Source organism: Etheostoma spectabile, chromosome 15, assembly GCF_008692095.1.
Source record: "Etheostoma spectabile isolate EspeVRDwgs_2016 chromosome 15, UIUC_Espe_1.0, whole genome shotgun sequence".
Classification (NCBI taxonomy): domain Eukaryota; kingdom Metazoa; phylum Chordata; class Actinopteri; order Perciformes; family Percidae; genus Etheostoma; species Etheostoma spectabile.
This window is the reverse complement of record NC_045747.1, coordinates 2,877,059-2,894,142: the sequence shown is the minus strand read 5'-3', so window position 1 is coordinate 2,894,142 and position 17,084 is coordinate 2,877,059. Positions and strand designations below refer to the sequence as shown.

The window sequence follows — 17,084 nt, the reverse complement described above, 5'->3', positions numbered from 1 at the left end:
AAAAACAAAAAACAAAAAGAATTAACAAAAGTAATTCAAAAGAATTTACAAAGGGAAAACAGTATAAAAATATGACAATCCAAACACTGGTGAGGTGGGAGTGCATGACGACTACGTGTTTTCAAATGACCACTGTCTTGCTTAGCATAGGCCTGCTTTTCTCTGTGTACATATAGAACTACATGTAAAAAAACATGCACCAAGTGATGATGAAAGACTTTTGGGAAAACCAGCCATTGATACTAAATATTTCCAGATGTGAAGCACCCCTTTACAAAACAAATAAAGCAAAAGGCAGAGAGACAACACTGAGTCAATAGTGGGAACATGTACATCTCGCAGAATGAATGACATAAGAGTAAAAGCCTCACAGTAACCCTGTGTGTTGAACAACACACAATGTAATCCACTGGTTACAAGCACACTGAAGGAATCCTCACAGAATCACAATTCATGCAAATTCCCATAAAGACAGTTTCCTATTCTTTCCAAAGAATATTCCCACAAGATAAACAAAGGCCCAATGGCTTCATACAGCTCTCACTGTATTGTGTTAAAAGTACAAATTGAGTCCTTCTACAAAAATACGTTTTTTTGCTGTGTAAACTTTTGCAACCAAAGGCACTATCTTATCTTCCCACTCTTCTCATATAAAACATGCAGCCTGATCCATGCTCAGATCATGGTGTGAGTGATCCTAACCATGATTACACTCCGTTACTTGGAAACTCGGACATTAATACTGACCTTAGCCTCATCTTTCACCAACCCAACATGTGGAGTGAAGTATCCTCACTGCACATACTGAAAACACTCCATGTTGGCTTCACTTAATGTGCTCAGCTCCTTGCTACAAAATACTGCGGCCAATGAAAATGTTGCCCTTGAAACTTGAAAGTGTTCATCATATTTAGAGGGGGGGGATAGAAACACTGTTGCAGTCTCCAAGGTTTCAAAATGTAGAGTAGTGTTGATAACTACAGTCTCTGTGTACGAACACAAAAGGTGTTTAAATACTGATAATAACAAGCGTCATGGCAACACAACAAAGCAATAAAAGAAAATGTTCCCTTAGGAAAACAGTGTGTTTAAATATAGACAGAGGCTCATCTGTGTATGTCCAGCTGAGATGACATTAGAAATGAATGTAAAAAGAAACAGACAAGCTGAGAAAAATCCAGCTGTGCAGTCTAATGCTCCTATATGAAGAGACGTGCAGTATGTGGTGCGAGTATCCTTTTAATCTGCGTATGAGATATAAAAGAATTCCTAACCTGTTTCGAGCTGTCAGTATTACAGTTGGGCAGATACCGTCAAACCTCCTCCCTATTTTACCGCGGTATATGGTATTACCGTGACTAATTAAAAATAATGACGTAAGGCTCAGACAGCGTCACCAAACTGTTGGCTTGTGCCTACACCGTTCAGAAACTGAATACCAAACACTAATACTGAAACCAGAAGAAGTCCTGTTCTTCTTCGAGACCAGGTCACTTGGTGCGCGCCTCTTTCTCTCTCTCTCTCTCTCTCTCTCTCTCTCTGTCACGTGATGACAACCACACATAAGCATTTTTAGGCATTAAATAAATTATATATCCTTACATAAGTGCATTGCATTTTTTTATGACAACTGGTGGTATTGAAAATGATATCGTTGCTATTGTTATTTACCGCCTAACCCTAGTCAGTATTTATCTTTAAAATAAACCTAAAAATCCCTTTCATGCTTGACATAAACATTGCACTTACACAATGTGAAATAAATTCCATGGCAACAAACACTGTAGTCCAACTACATTTAAAACTAATCTACTAACACCTTGTTTTGACTGATCGCCCACATTTCCCCGTCCACTGCTGTCGCGACCAAAAGGGTTTCTATGACATCACAAAACAGAGTGTGGCTCTGTGACATCTCTTCGACATCCTGCTACAAAAGCCTGGGTGATTGTCACAGTTTGTCACACAACACAACCGTGACCTCCCAAATGACGTGGCGGGGTGTGACATCAACGTCGGGAGTGCTCGACACTCGGCGTGGGGTTCTGAGTCAAGGACCGCACTGGATGTACCGCGTGTTGGGGACACATGCTGTGTGCACAATCCTGTATCTCAGCTGTCTCACTCTAACTTGTGTGCTTCTTGTTGTCTTCGCGATCGCTAACTTTAATGCATTAGGGTTATTAACTCAATAAAGCAGTTTCATGCTTCTTGTATTTAGCACGGTTGAAGTTGCAGTGAAGACAGCGACATGACGCAATGGCAGACTAGGCGTCACAATGTGTACTGGCTTCAGGAGGGAAGAAGTCGGTTCTCCGAGCCACTCTGACCGCAGAGTATGAAGGATGAAAGACCAGACGGATTGCGGTGACCACGTGCGCCGCCCACAGCGCCCCGACAGCGCTGAACACAAGAAGCATGAAACAGCTTTAAGTGTGCTTTTCTTGGAGCAGTGAGTCCCGAATAAGGTGCACATTCAGTGTAGGACACCCGAGACTGGAGGACACGTCACTGTTGTTGGAGTGTAACATTATTTAATTACGTTAAAGACACACGTTGTCCGTGTGCGGCTGGGTCAGTTTTGTAGAAACGCGAGTCACTCATTGAGGATAGAGTCTGGTCTGTCATAGCCAAAGAGCCTGAAGTCAGGTTGATACAGCTTGTAGAGTTCTCTCCGCGCATCGACGGGCACTGTGCTGAACCAATCGGCCTCCCAGCTGCTGGCTGTGAGGTTCCTGTGCGAGGTGGGGAACTCCACCACATTGTCCACCCGCAGCTGGCGTATTAGTTGCTCGGCATCCTCCTCCACCGTCTCCAGGTGGCCCACAAAGTCATACTGAATCTGGCATGGGTGGCAAAGCCGATACACCTGCCGCCAGTGCTCGTTAAAAGGCATCTCCTTCTCTGTCTGAGGGTCCAGGAGGTACTGGATGAAGTTGGAGAAGGAGGGATGGATGCCCACACCAAACGCCTCGTCCACAGAGGCGGGAGGCGTCGGCTGATTGGCGTAGCGGCGCAGCATGACCTGGGCAAAGCGGCGATAGAAGTCCTCGTTGCGCAGCTCAAATTTATTCCGGTAGGCCGAGATGAGGCGCACAAAGGGGTCCCGCACAAAAATAAACTTGGTGTACTTCTTCAGCTTCACCTTCAAAAATGAATGAAAATCGTATTAACACGTGATATTTTATAATCACACTTATAAACAGACAATTCACTGAGATGGTGGAGGAAATTGAAAATAGTAATTAGCAACTAATAACATGCTTAGGGGACAACAGGGGACTCTTTAGCTTAGAGAAACAACACTTCACTGTGTGGTGAGCGACCGTTTGTGAATATTTTATTTTGTGGCCAGAAGCAGATAGTGGCAAAGATTGGGTTTCACTTGTTTAAGTGGCCTCTGCATTATTAAAAGACCTCTGCAGTTCCACCCAAACACTAAAAGAATTAAACTGATGTCCTTGAGTGGGAAGACTGAATTCCAGCTAGCAGATGGAAAAATATGATGTACAGTATTTGGACAGACCTTCATGAGGTGCTTTGCAAACTTTCCGTAACGCTTCCAGAACTTGTTGAAGGTAAAGTGCATGCTGTTGTTGTGGACCAGGTCCCTGGGGATGGCCAGCGGGTCTCTCTGGGGAACACCGTCCCGCAGCAGGCTTTCACTCAGAACTATCATGATGCGCTTCCAGTTGCTACACGCTACCTAAGAGGGGGAGCACACGTTAACGTCTAAAGCGAATGTTCAGGTATTGCAGGGTAATAGGTGGAAACTGGAAGAAATTGGTGAAATTGTTTAGCATAAAAATAATAACAAATCTCCCAATTAACTTAAAGTTTTTGATCATTTAGAAATAAAATAACATTTTTCTGTGAGGGATTTAAACATGTTAAAGTTCTGCCAGACGTGCATCAAAGGTGAACTAACGTTAATGCTAAAAAGGCAGAAAAGGATGGAGGCGCATGCGTACCTTGGGAACATAGCAGTAGATGATGCCATGCCTGTCGTCCACTATGAGGTGATCCAGCTCCTTGTTGGGAATGTCGTCAAACGAACGGTTTTTGCCAGGAAACACCACGCTGTCGTTAGCGCACATCTCCTGAAGTAGCCGCCGCCTCTGCTCCTGGTTGTACCATTAGGTGAAGGAGAGACAAAATGTTAGTAAATGTTCATCATGCAGTAAAGGAGATATTCAGGAATTGACTTTCATGTTCACATAAATCAATTGGAATTGTCTTGTCTGACTGGTAGCAAAACATAAATATTGTATAGGCACTAATATAGAAAAACAACATAGAAAGAAAGCCACCCACCCCCCCTCTGTACATACAATACATACAACATAAGAATGCTGTAATCCAGTTGTGGTTGCGGATTTCAGTTCAGTTTAAAATGATTGCAACTTTATAACATATGCATACTGCATGGCTTTAAAACTTAATCCAATTAACACATCACAAAGGATTCTGGTATTGATCATCTCCTTTTAATAAATGTTAGATTCACATTATTTGAATGAAAGGAGCTGCAGCGATCAACCAATCAAGGTCCCAAGTTCTGATTGTTGGGAATGTAAGCACCGACAGTCCTCCCACAGGTTTTTTGGCGACATTCTGACTTATGCAGCATGAAAAGCAAAGGTGACAATAAGTAAGTATGCCAGTGAGTCAGCATGCAACTCGCTCACAGGCATACATAACATTTAGACCTGAGCTCTTTCTGCGTATGAAAAAGGATCTCATGTATTCCAATAAACCCGACCCACCATAACATTTCAACGTTTAATCCTACCACTACTAAAGACAGTGATAATAATCAGAATAATTTCAGACATCAACCTGTCTCTCACGGAGCTCGGCTGCCACAGGAGTCAGGTGAATCTTCCACTCCCGCCGCGGAATATACCGTTCCTCTGCTTTCTCTGATTGGTTACTTGTGTCAGCGGGGACGGGGTCCGTGGGCTCACCAGTTCCCGGCTCTAAGAACTGGTTAACGAAGGCATCGATGTCGGACAGGAAGGACGGGGTCCGGGAGGTCTGAGGCTGCTCATGAGCAGGAGGGGGGTGTGGGATTTTGGGGCCCGGTGACACAGGAGTGTGCAAATACAGATGAGAGGCTCCGACGTCGTCCCAGTAAATGATGATGAGAAGGATCATAAAGGCCGAGCCCAGGACGACAAAAACGCGGAACATCCTGGACGTTCCCATGGTGACCGTTGCTTCTACACCATCACCATGGCAGCAGATTGAAATGGTTACCTGCCTGGTTCTTTTATGTGATCACCGGGGCAACAGATTGGAGTCACAGGGTCCTTGCTACAGGGTCACCATGGCAACATTGATACATAGATTGCAGCTACAGCAGAGTCTGTGGTGGGCTTATAATGATGCTGCTGCATGAATAAACTCTCGCCTGTGCTCCATGCCTGCAGCACCCTGCACACACACACACACACACACACACACACACACACACACACACACACACACACACACACACACACACACACACACACACACACACACACACACACACACACACACACACACACACACACACACACACACACACACACACACACACACACACACACACACACAAACAAACACACACACACACACAAATCATCTTCTGGCTAGAACATTGACACAGGTTGAAGGTTGAAGTATACATATTTAAGAGGGTTTAGGGATCCTCTCTCAGTTTCTCAGTAATAATAAAAAATGATTATACATGATTTCGGACGATTATTATTACCATATCTGTGTCTAAAATGTTGTAAAAGCTAGAGCAGAAAATAAATATATAATACTTGAAAAGCTTTGAATAAAAAGCTTGCTAAAAAGGCCACTTGGACCAACTGCAATCATTAGATCTGAGTAAAAAGTAATTTAGTTATTTTTAATGCTCATGATTTGACAATCATTCAGCTTGGTGCTGCCCAAACCGGCAGAGATGCTGAGCCTGAGTCTCATACTGGTAGAGAAAAGCCTGCATTATTTCATCTAAATTGGAAAAGCACATTTAAACAAGAAGAATCACTGACACACAGATGAGTATGGGTGGGAATCGATTACCACCTCACGATTCGATTTTGATTCAGAGGCCAACGATTCGACTCTAAACCGATGACTGATTTTTTTTATGTACATTTCCATGCATGTTTTTTTTTTTAAATTTTTTATCAAAAAGATTAACAGATTTAACAGATTTTAAATAAATAAAAGATTTTCTTTACCCTTTTTTCGTCATTTGACATTTTCAACGCATTTGACATTTCCCCTTGTAAAGGTGTGCTTACACTACTTTTTGAAATCCATGGTCAATAACCCTCATTTATATAGAATTATACCTAATATTTGAGTTAATAAAGCACAAATTATGAGTTATTTTGACTATTAGTTAAGATCAGAGGAACGTATGTATAGAAGATGAGTTTAGTCAGGATGCTGATTTGAAACCATTTCAATTTACACCCGAAATTCAACGAAAGTGATTGTATTTGCAAAGAGCGTTGCATGGAATCCATCTTTTTTTTTGTGGTAATTCGGTTATAAAGAATATTTCTGATATAGACATTTTTAAAAAGGGTGAAATTTGACCCGAGGACAACGAGAAGGTTAAATTACTCCTATTAAAGCATCTAGGTACAGTTTCACACTTGGAGATTATCCGTCAAAAATACAAGCAAAGGAAAAGCTTTTATGTGAGTGAGGTATTGCATGCTTGCCCTTCTGTTGAAATCTAGAGCAGTGTGAGCACGTCTGACAGTTTACTGGCTTCACATTTTTGAACTGCATTTCTCCTTCTCCTCTCTAAGATGACTGAACTCCCACTCCCCGGCACTAAAATCACAAGTGGTTGTCGAATGAGTGCATGCCAGGCGGCTCTGCTGCATACCATGAAGTAATAACTCTTGCACTGCACAAGTGTCCCGCTGTACTTATACCAGGCTTCCTATGGATTATGGTAAACCATCAGTACACTTTAATACTGAGCACTCCTAAAGTAATAAAAGCCAAGTTAGCAACCTTTGAAGGAGGGAAAAAAGCAAAGCACACAGCTAACCAAGATACAAAAACACACTGAAGCTTACTGTGCTCATTACTCATTTCTTCATGGAGAGCTGCAGAAAGATGGCCTGTGTCTGTTTTACCTGTGGCTTATCTCGATGTCAATTCATGTTTTCTAATTCCACTTTATCTACAGTCTTATCTTCTCTTCCCTGTGCGGTTTAAAAGTCGCAGGGCGTCACTTTTCCATTCCGACACTCTTCTAAATTTGGAGCTCTCGTGCAACAGTCCTCATTTATTTCCTCTTTCCTGAAGCTGAGAGGAGACCATTGACATGGAAAATCATGATTCCCCACTCCAGAGGCTGCAGACTACACTCCTCTTTCTCTCTGCACACCAACAAATTAACTACTGTCCCATAATGTGCATTACATCAGGCATATCAGGGGCAGAAAATATTAAAATGTTTTGCCAGTGGTGGAAAGTGAATTTACTTAAATAAAAGTAACAAAATGAAGTTGTTGTTTGTTTGTTTTTTTAACTTTATTGGAGTATTTCCCCTTTATACAACACACACCCGTGTCAAATAGCAGTAGACTGAAGTCCGTAAAACTCGGTTCATTTCAAAAAGTGACCGTTGAATTTTGGTTTCATCAGGGGACACGAACCCCGGTCTCCATAGTGAAAGTCCTGTGTTTGTTTGGCCCACCCTCCACTGCAACCTGCCTCTTCTAGGCTAATGTCTTGCTCTTAGACTGTCACATCTCTTCGTTGTTTTCTCTTTCAAATCAGCCACAACAGGTCGCTGCCTAACAATAAAGGTAATTATGGGTCATCATGAGCTGCTTAGAGACCATCGAGCTACATGGAGTTTTCTGGGTGAGGACAGTTTGAATGTATACTTCAACTCCACTCCAGGTCAGAGGGAAAACTGCTAAGGTTGCAACTGAAGAATATTCTCATTATTCATTAATCACGTAGGCTTACACTTTGTCAATAATATGCCAGAGAAATGCCTGTTGCCAAGGTGATATCTTCACATGTGTTCTTTTGCCCGACCAACAGTCTGAAACCCAAAAATATTACCATTCAGCTGAAAATACTCACACTGAAAAGTGGCTTAAACAATGAATATATCATGAAGATACATACCAATTCATTTATGACTAATCGTTTCTGCACTAAAATATATCACATGTTTTACTCCACTAGGCTATATTTATCTGACAACTTAATTTACGAATTAAGATTTTATGTAGACATAATAATTAGACATTATTAGAAGTATGATGTATTGTTATTAAGTATCCAACGACCAGTACAATGTTTTTTGCTATTTACTTTTACTTGAGAGTGATTTAAATGCAGGATTTTCGTTGATAATGGAGTTGACAGTGTAGTTTTGTTGTCTTTGTCTACTGTAGCTGTTGACGGTAGGCTAAAGCTTTAAAACGAATATCTGGGGATATCGAGGAGAAACACCCCTTTACACGCGCCGTTTGGTGTTGACATGAATATTTTGGGATGCACACTCGCAGCGCCAATATCACGCCACATGTAGGCTATTAATTGTCATAAGCTATTATTAGTGGTTGACTCGCTACTCTTCCACGTTTGTTATGTTTGCCACAGCGTCAACGAAGGTGTCAAGCCCCGCAGATAAAGCCCAATGAAGCCGCCGAGCAGCTCGTGCTCAGCCGGCGATAGATAAATCACACCGTCCAGCCCGCAGCAGCCGCCAGCGGATGCCAGAGCGGACACAATGTAGCCTTTGACGGGAGAGCAGCGCCGCGGGAACGGGCTGTTCCTCACACCGGGAAGCTTTCGGCATGTGAGTCATTAAAGCGTCGCGTGTAGCCTTTAAGTGTAATTTACGTGGAAAGCATGCAGAGCAGCAAAAGAAAACAACGAGCTTCCTTCCGTACAGCCTGTGGTTTTATCAATATACGCTGTCAGTGTCCCAGCGGTGTCAAAGTAGTGCTCAGCATTGAAGCAAAGGTACATGCAAAAAAAAAAAACACGTTGCTGCTACTGAGAGGTGAAATGTTACGTTACACATTCCGTGTTAATAAAAAGAAAGACGAGTAGAAGAAAACAACACCTTCTCACCTCTTTTTTTGCGCCCGCGAGCCCCCAGCGCCGCGTCAGCTTGCCTGTGTTGCGAGAGTCCCCTTTTTTTCCTTGGAGATGAAGCGGGAGCACGCAAAGCACCGCGAGAGTTTGTAGTTCAGATTTCTGCAGAGTGAGCTCATGAGGGGAAAAATTCACTTTTCTGGGTCAGCTCCAGCATAACATGTCTCTACTCAGGGATGATTTATGTAGACAGTCTCCCCGTCCTCCTTTCCACCCTCTCTGCTCCCTCTTCCAGAAACTGTGTGCTGAATATAACCTGCTTTACCTAAAAAATGTCATCTCCACCCCAAAAATTAGGCCAAAAGAATGATAATAAGGAAATGTTGCTGTGGGGATCTGTGTCTATTTCTGTTGCATCAGGCTGACGCGGTTAAAATCGTGTTATTTGTGAACTCTTGTCATCCTGTGACATCAAACATAGCCAGGAACCCCTACTGAGCGGCTGATTCTCTTTGCAACACACACACACACACACACACACACACATACACACACACAACACACACACACACACACACACACTCATCATCATCTGCTTTCAATCAGCATCACACATTTCACCCCCCACTCCTGAGTTTACTCTCAGCGCTGTGTTCTCATGAATTTGCTTAATGTTCTGATAATTTGCGTAATATCACTTTGACCCTGGCAGTCATTCACTTTGAACACACCACACCCACACACACACCACACACACAACACACACACACACACACACACACACACACACACACACACACACACACTGAGCATGAACACACCAGAGAACAAAAACATTCTCAAGAGAAGATAAATACAGTAAAATAAAGATTGTTTCTAACAGCATTTCGAAACACTGAGAGACATAACCATATTACATTGTATCATGTTACTTACTTTCATGATGGTACTACATTTTAGTCAAAGTAGTTTAAATATTACCCTGTGTATTTCACTACATGAAGCAAAAATGCAGGAGTATTGACTAAAGTAAGGCTGATACAGTGTTTTAGGTTTCTCAAGCACAGCATGTGGGTGATTTGAGCATTTTTGGGAATACTGCATATAGCTTTATGCATGTCTTCCTGGCAGATGAAGAGATTATCTAGCACCCTTATGAAACAGGTTACTCTTAATCCCCCTCTGGCTTGCCCATTTTTGTCAAATTTGACCATCTGGTGGCCTGTGAAAAACTGTCTAAACACAGATTTATACGCTGTAGAAATAGACAAAGTGACCAGAAGCCATGCAGGTTTAGTGAGTTATAGATAATACTGCCTAATGAACCCAGACATTTTACATACGTTTGTATTTCAGATTTGAAAAGAAGATATTTTGTTGAAGGTTATCCTATTTAAAACTTAAGGTATATTTGCATGAAATATGTTATTGACAATCAACAGCATCAGTGCAAGGAGAAAAGGGCTCCAATGCATAAATCCCAATGTAATAACAATGCAGCGCCACCAAAAACTCAAATCACAAAACTAGAACCTGCTGCCTCTTCCATAATTCATCAACACGCTTCTTAAAACACACTAACAATCTTTTACTCTTGCTTGTGAAATGCAGCATAGCCTTGCCTTTTTTTAAGGCCTCTGAAAAGATATTCAATCAAATGAAATCTGAGGAGAGAAAATGACTTTTTGGCCAAACTGCTTACAACTCATAAATATTCAACTGGTTACAATGAGCCCCAAGGAGCAGTGGCTTCAAATTAAGAGGTCACAAGTGTAAAAAAAGGATCTTACATCACTAATGCCTATGTTTGCCTTTAAAAAAACTAAATAAAAAACCCTTGTGTTTATGTAAAGATGTCAGTCACAGCTTCCTGTTGCCTGACGTGGTGCAGACGTGTAATGCGTTCTCTAAAACATTAAGCCTTCGGTTGTGTTTAACTCCATTCTCTGCAAAGAGCAATGCTTATGTAACATTTCTATTTCTGTAACATTTTAGGAGAAGCACTGCATGAAAAATTTGCACAAAGAAATCCTATGTAAATAAATTAAAGGTCGTCGTGATTTAATTGAATTTGACTTGACTCTTTAAAGTGCAAATGTCTGACATTAGCCACTAGAGGATAGTATGATTAAAGTTAAGTCAGATCAGACTGAAACTGAAAGTACGCTCACACAACAGCACTTTGTACACCTTCCCTTTAAAGTAAAAAAAAAACCAAACTCTATTTGATGTTTTCCATCTGTTTATATCTCTATATCAAAGTAAAGGCAAACATTTACAAAATATATAATGCATTTATTTAAGTATATAGCAGTGTGAGTGTCCACGTGTCCGTTTTTGATAAATATGTATGCATGAAAGCCCGATATACAGGTGCTTAATGGTGCTCAGCTACACATTTACATTTTCATGTCTACAGGAGGTCTTGCTCCACCCAGACTGTCTTCTTCTGCTCCTCCAGTATTCGGTCTTTGATGACCCTGATGAGATCGTCTGTCCCGGCCCAGGCCTCGGGCTCCAGGCTGGCGTAGAGGCAGGGAATGCCCTCCAGCTCCTTCAATTTTGCCCGACACAACTTCACAAACTCTTCCTCCGACTCCACGCGCAGAGGCAACTTCCTGTGTAGACAGGAAACAGGAAGGAAGCAGCGCTGCGGTGGTGAGTGTGGTAATGTTTGGAACCCATTACCTCTGATAAAATCCTGTAGACACTGCAATAGTGGTTTGTGCACTTTGTTCTAATTCTGAGAAAGACTGACAATAATGGGTCAACTTACTTTGTGTCTATTTACAGGCAGTACCCACCAAAATATATACGTCATGCATCAGGTTTTGTTGACATGTGTAGCTCCACTGACATTATCATCAACCCACAGATGGAATAGCCATATTGTATTTTGAGAACGGTGCCTAATTCTCATAGACTGGGTAAACCCCGCCCACTCTGCCGGCAATTTGATTTTGCCCTGCAGATGGTCTGGAAACCTGCATGTGTAATTCTCCTGCTTCAGTCCACAATTTAGCAGGAACCAATCAGAAACTGGCGTGCTATTGGCGGGTTTAACACGATGACGATAGAGAAGCGACTAAGCAGCTTCTTTTTTTACATTCAACATAGCGGTGGCCACCAAACGCCACCGAACGCCACGAAAGCGCAGCAAACCCGTTGATGCCGCTGTTGCTTCTACGTCACCCGGATCAGTTGTCTGATTGGTTGAAGGACTATCCAATTGCGTAATTGAGTCATTTGACCTATGCCCGTTGGTCACGCCTCTTGTGCAGAGAAAATACAGAGCAGACTCCCCAGACCGATGCTCACTCTCAAATCTACTGAGCTTAGCTTGGCCTGGTAAAAGCCAGACTACAATTCTCACCTTTGTGTACAGGAAAAAGCTCTTGTTCAGCAACTCCTATCACTGTTTCAAGTTCACAACTATTGTCTGCAGGCTGCTGAATTTGATTGTGCATTAAACCACACATATGCTTAGTATAAGAGAGTCAGCGGACTTGTCCTTTAACTGGTTCAATCTCACCTCCTGCTTGGAGTCAAAATGGCATGCAGGGATTGACGTCTTTGCGTTTGGAAAAAGGGTTGTGGTTTACAACTGTGGGTAACAGGTACTAAATGTGTGCACATAAGTAAGGTTTGTCAGGCCTTACCGTAACTTCTTGACGTTCTTCTCACAGATCTTGATGTAGATAATGATCGGGTAGATTTCTCTCCGCAGAAGGTCTTTGACGCAGCTCAGCTCAGCCTCCAGCAGGCAGTGTTTGCCCTGGTGACGGGTGGAAAAAATGGGCTCTTACCAAATAAACGCTGAATATACTGTGTAACATGTGTGTACATGAGTGAACGCAGATATAAGCACACAAAGCTTCACATAACACAATAAAACATCTAACATAATGACTTCATTTACTGGTATTTTTCACATAATACGGATAAAAGAAACAAAATTCAGTCAGAAACTTTTTTCCCCCTCTGATGGCCAAATGAGGACAATAATAATTGAATTCATGCATGAATCTATGAATTCAACAAGATCAAAAATAAAAATGTGTATAGGGTAACAAGCAAATACAATAAAAAGGGAAAGTTCAACATTATCAGAAATACAGCATGGTTTTCTCACAGAGAGTTAAATGTGTAGATCTGTGTTAACACTCTTGCATCTAGTCAGTGTGAGGCAAAAGCCAACAGCCAGGGGGTAACAACTAGCCTGGCTCTGTCCAGTGGTAACAAAATCTGCCTACCAGCGCCCCTAGGGCTGACTTATTAAAGTCCGTGGTCAGAACCAGGCTAGCTGTTTCCCCCTGTTACCAGTCTTTATGCTAAGCCCACCAACTGCTGGCTCCTGTTACATGTTTGCTGGATAGATGTAAGAGTAGTATTTCAAACTCTTCTGTGCATTTTCATTACAAGGGGCATTTTCTAAAAAGAACACGGCTAAATGCAGGTTCGCATACACACATACACACAAAAACTCTCGTAAAAAATAGCCCACCTTAGAAGCGACAGCCTCTATGTTTTCTCGGGTGATGCATTCAAATGTGGCGTGTTTCTCTTTGTAGTGAATGAAGGGCTCCACATTCTGTTTCAGATGAAACTCGTCTTTGGACAACGTGTCTAAACAATAAAATGTAACAGGGTAAATTGCAACAGTATAGAAAGAAAGGATAATGTTGTGAAACAGTTTCATTTATAAATGATCACCACAGAAACACAGATGGAACAGAAACTCTTGAGGTTTTTTGCCCTGGGGAATCTCTACGTAACATCACACAGTCTCTTAGTTTGCCAGATGTTCGACTCTGTGCACTGTTAACTTGTCTGACCCCACTGTCCTGGGAGCAGTTTATTTGCCATGGGAGTGGAGTGTTAAATCCCTGTGTCCCAAAATGGAGATTTAAACTCCTCTGATGATGCATCATCATCCTAAATGTTAACTAGGCCACCTGCCATCCTGCCCCCGCCATCTCTCTGGTTACACGCCTTAACATTTACACCACAGTGCAGTACAATACCTGACCTGAATCCCAATAGTAGCTTCCTTCTCCCCCCTAAACTATCCATTATCTCCTCCATCTTTGATCCACCATAGATGAGCACACCGGGACTATCCAAAGAAATGGAAACAAACAAATTCCCATCACAAACTGACCTGGTTTGCAGATATTAAAGTCCATGGCTCCCCCCATGTTGAGTATTTTCTGGATAATGGTTTTGGCTAGAGCACTGGGAGAGAATAGGACCGGTCTTCTTCTCTGGGTCCGCTGGGGGGTGACGGGACTGTAGGGAATCAGGTTCAAACTCCTGCTTAGATCACTGTCTGGCTCGGCAGCGTCTGTTTGCAGCCAAGACAGTGCACAAACACACACACACACACACACACAAAGAGACTCACTTAATGATACACCCATTGGCAGTTTAACATTTGAACCATTTTAAAAAGTTCAAGTGTGATTTATTTGGCCGTAAATTGCCTTTTCCAGATGTTTTTTCTGGTAGCTCATGTGAGGTTTTGATCCCTGTGCATCACTATGTACTCACCTTCTGGTCTAAGAGCCTCAAAACCTTGTCTGGGTAGTGTACTGCCTGAAGTGATGATCCTCACACGCTCATTGCTGTTCATTCGCTTGTACTTGATATCCACCCTGCTGACAAACTTCAAAACAGACACAGAAAAGTATTAACTGAGGAGTCTGAGCTAATTCTTTGTTCAGTTCAAAATGTTGTGAGATTACTTTGATGTTATCAATAATTTCAACTGGGGGAAACATGTTGGCATCCAACCTCCTCAGTTACTCGTTACTGTGACGGCTCACTTCTTAGTTCCACTAGGTCATGCTACATCATGTTAGACAGTGTGGGCTGCTCAGGATACCTGCTACGAGTGGCATGGTTTAACAATATTTTTGCAAAAGATGTACGTGAATGAACTATACTGAGCATACAAAATGATACCTGAGTTATGAGTTGTTTTTTTACTGAATGTTTTGATATTGTTTTGCAGTTGTGAAATAACTCACATTGTACAAGGATGGGGTAACAAAATGTGTCATTGGAAGTAGAGGCTACAGGGTGTAAGTTGTTGTTTATAAAATACACGTTTCTTTACTTCACAGTGATGTTCCAGTGCATTCAACAAAAAACATGTGAGCCAGAGGCAGAGGTGCACCATAACACTAAGAGACTAAAGTCTTGTTGAACAGCAGGAGGTTTGGTTTGCATTACCTGTAGTATTTGAGTGAGGAAGATGCTGGCTCTAGACATGCGTGGGCTGGCTTTAGGATCAGGTGACTGGCTGACTTCTTCTGGTTGTAAATTGCTCTACACAGGCACATACACACAATTTATAGATCACACAAAGATTAGTTTTTCTGAAGTAATGCACAATTCTGACTTACAATAATGCAGAATTTGTGAAAATTTGACAGTAGAGTTGATAAAGATGATGAAAAAAATGAGTGAAGGGGATTGTGACAAGTAGACAAAGAACAGTGTAGGATGTGCCTCTAGATGCCACAGAGGAGTTGCTTAGGTACTTTTGCTTTAATCAGATGTGAATGTTTGGCTATATTACAGTAGTGCCATTCAAAAACAGGTATACCGATAGGATTTTTTTCACTTTGCAATTGTTTTTTTTAAATATATGATGTATATAGTTCAGGAAGTTTCTTACCCTACTGCGATGGCTTTCGTTTTCATCTCTCCCGCCTCGACACACTAACTTCTGAATTTTTACCAGGAGCAGCTGCTGGGCCCTATACACACAAACACACACACACACACACACACACACACACACACACACACACACACACACACACACACGATTCTTCCTCATGATTGTGATACAATTAGAAAAGTGAATAGCCTACGTCATTCGTCATTTAAGTGTCAGTCCTCCATTAAGCTGTTTCCTGTGCTTCTTGGAGAAAAAAACTGTTTGTGTTACTCAAGTGTGTGTGTGTGTGTGTGTGTGTGTGTGTGTGTGTGTGTGTGTGTGTGTGTGTGTGTGTGTGTGTGTGTATGTGTGTGGGCGCGTGTGTGCATGCATGGCTGGATGCGTGGCTGGACTGGATATTGAGTGACTTTGCATGGTTGCTCAACTGTTACATCACTTTTGCATCATGCTCAGGCTTGTCTTTGGCGCACGCTGTTTAGTGGAATGTGCAGGCTTCATATACGAAACAAAAGGTTTTTATGCAACTTTCACTCTTCATGTCTGGATGTCTTTTTGTTTAAAATGCCCTTTAAAATTTTTAAATGAATTAGTGTGGACGTAGCCTTTAAAAACCTTGCGTGTACCGTGAGTTGCTGGGTATGGTGCCCCGTTCTGCCAAGTCGGAGCCGTTGTAGGGGTCGACACGTGCGCAGAGCCACTCACAGCGGCCCTGGTGCCTGGTGTCCAGCACGTGCACCACCTCATCACAACGCACGCTCAGAGAGCAGCTGTCTGATTGGGCGGAGATGTTGAGGTTGACCCGTATGTAGAAGGAGTCGCCAGAAACCTGCGGGCCTTCCGCCAAGTCCCTCTGAAGACGACGATAGGCTAGAGAGACAATATACACACATTTGAATTTACATACACAGTATACAGAATGTTTACAACACAGACACATAGACACAAGTCTAATAAAAACAACACTTACAGTCAAAGTTGGCTCGATAGTGCAACTTGACTGGTCCAGAACAGTGCTGCAGCGTCCAATGGGCTTCTTCCTGAGTGCTGGTATCCAATGAAATGCTTTGGTTCTCGTCACGTATGCAGCCCTCAAGCTGGCCAGGCAAAACACATCAAAGACAGATGAATGACAGATTAAAGTATTAATGTTTTGGGTGTTTTATGTCAAATTTTGGTTTGTAATTAGTCCATTGATTATAGATAATATTCAGTGTAAAAGGGAACTGGATGCCCATTGAAAAATAAAGATCTGTTGATGGTAAAAATGGGTTTTAGCTTCTGGATTTGTTACCCTTTCATCTGTATATAT

General features: G+C 42.2%; 2 protein-coding genes across 2 annotated transcripts in view; both read right to left on the bottom strand.

Annotated features, from left to right (window-relative positions):
* Positions 1–1,314: 1,314 nt before the first annotated feature.
* On the bottom strand, positions 1,315–9,361 carry chst12a (carbohydrate (chondroitin 4) sulfotransferase 12a). Its single transcript, XM_032538269.1, has 5 exons — positions 9,124–9,361; positions 4,840–5,436; positions 3,972–4,124; positions 3,527–3,706; positions 1,315–3,145 (listed from the first exon to the last, which is right to left on the bottom strand). Exons 2-5 carry the CDS (start codon positions 5,206–5,208, stop codon positions 2,597–2,599), a joined length of 1,251 nt encoding a protein of 416 aa, XP_032394160.1. The 5' UTR covers positions 5,209–5,436; positions 9,124–9,361; the 3' UTR covers positions 1,315–2,596.
* A 1,955-nt stretch (positions 9,362–11,316) lies between these two features.
* The window catches only part of card11 (caspase recruitment domain family, member 11), a 20,113-nt gene continuing 14,345 nt past the window's right edge, over positions 11,317–17,084 (bottom strand). The window contains 9 exon segments of the mRNA XM_032538263.1: positions 11,317–11,705; positions 12,747–12,862; positions 13,592–13,713; positions 14,249–14,431; positions 14,638–14,752; positions 15,322–15,417; positions 15,770–15,851; positions 16,399–16,642; positions 16,743–16,869. Of these exon segments, the coding sequence (XP_032394154.1) occupies positions 11,501–11,705; positions 12,747–12,862; positions 13,592–13,713; positions 14,249–14,431; positions 14,638–14,752; positions 15,322–15,417; positions 15,770–15,851; positions 16,399–16,642; positions 16,743–16,869 (1,290 nt within the window). The 3' untranslated portion in view covers positions 11,317–11,500.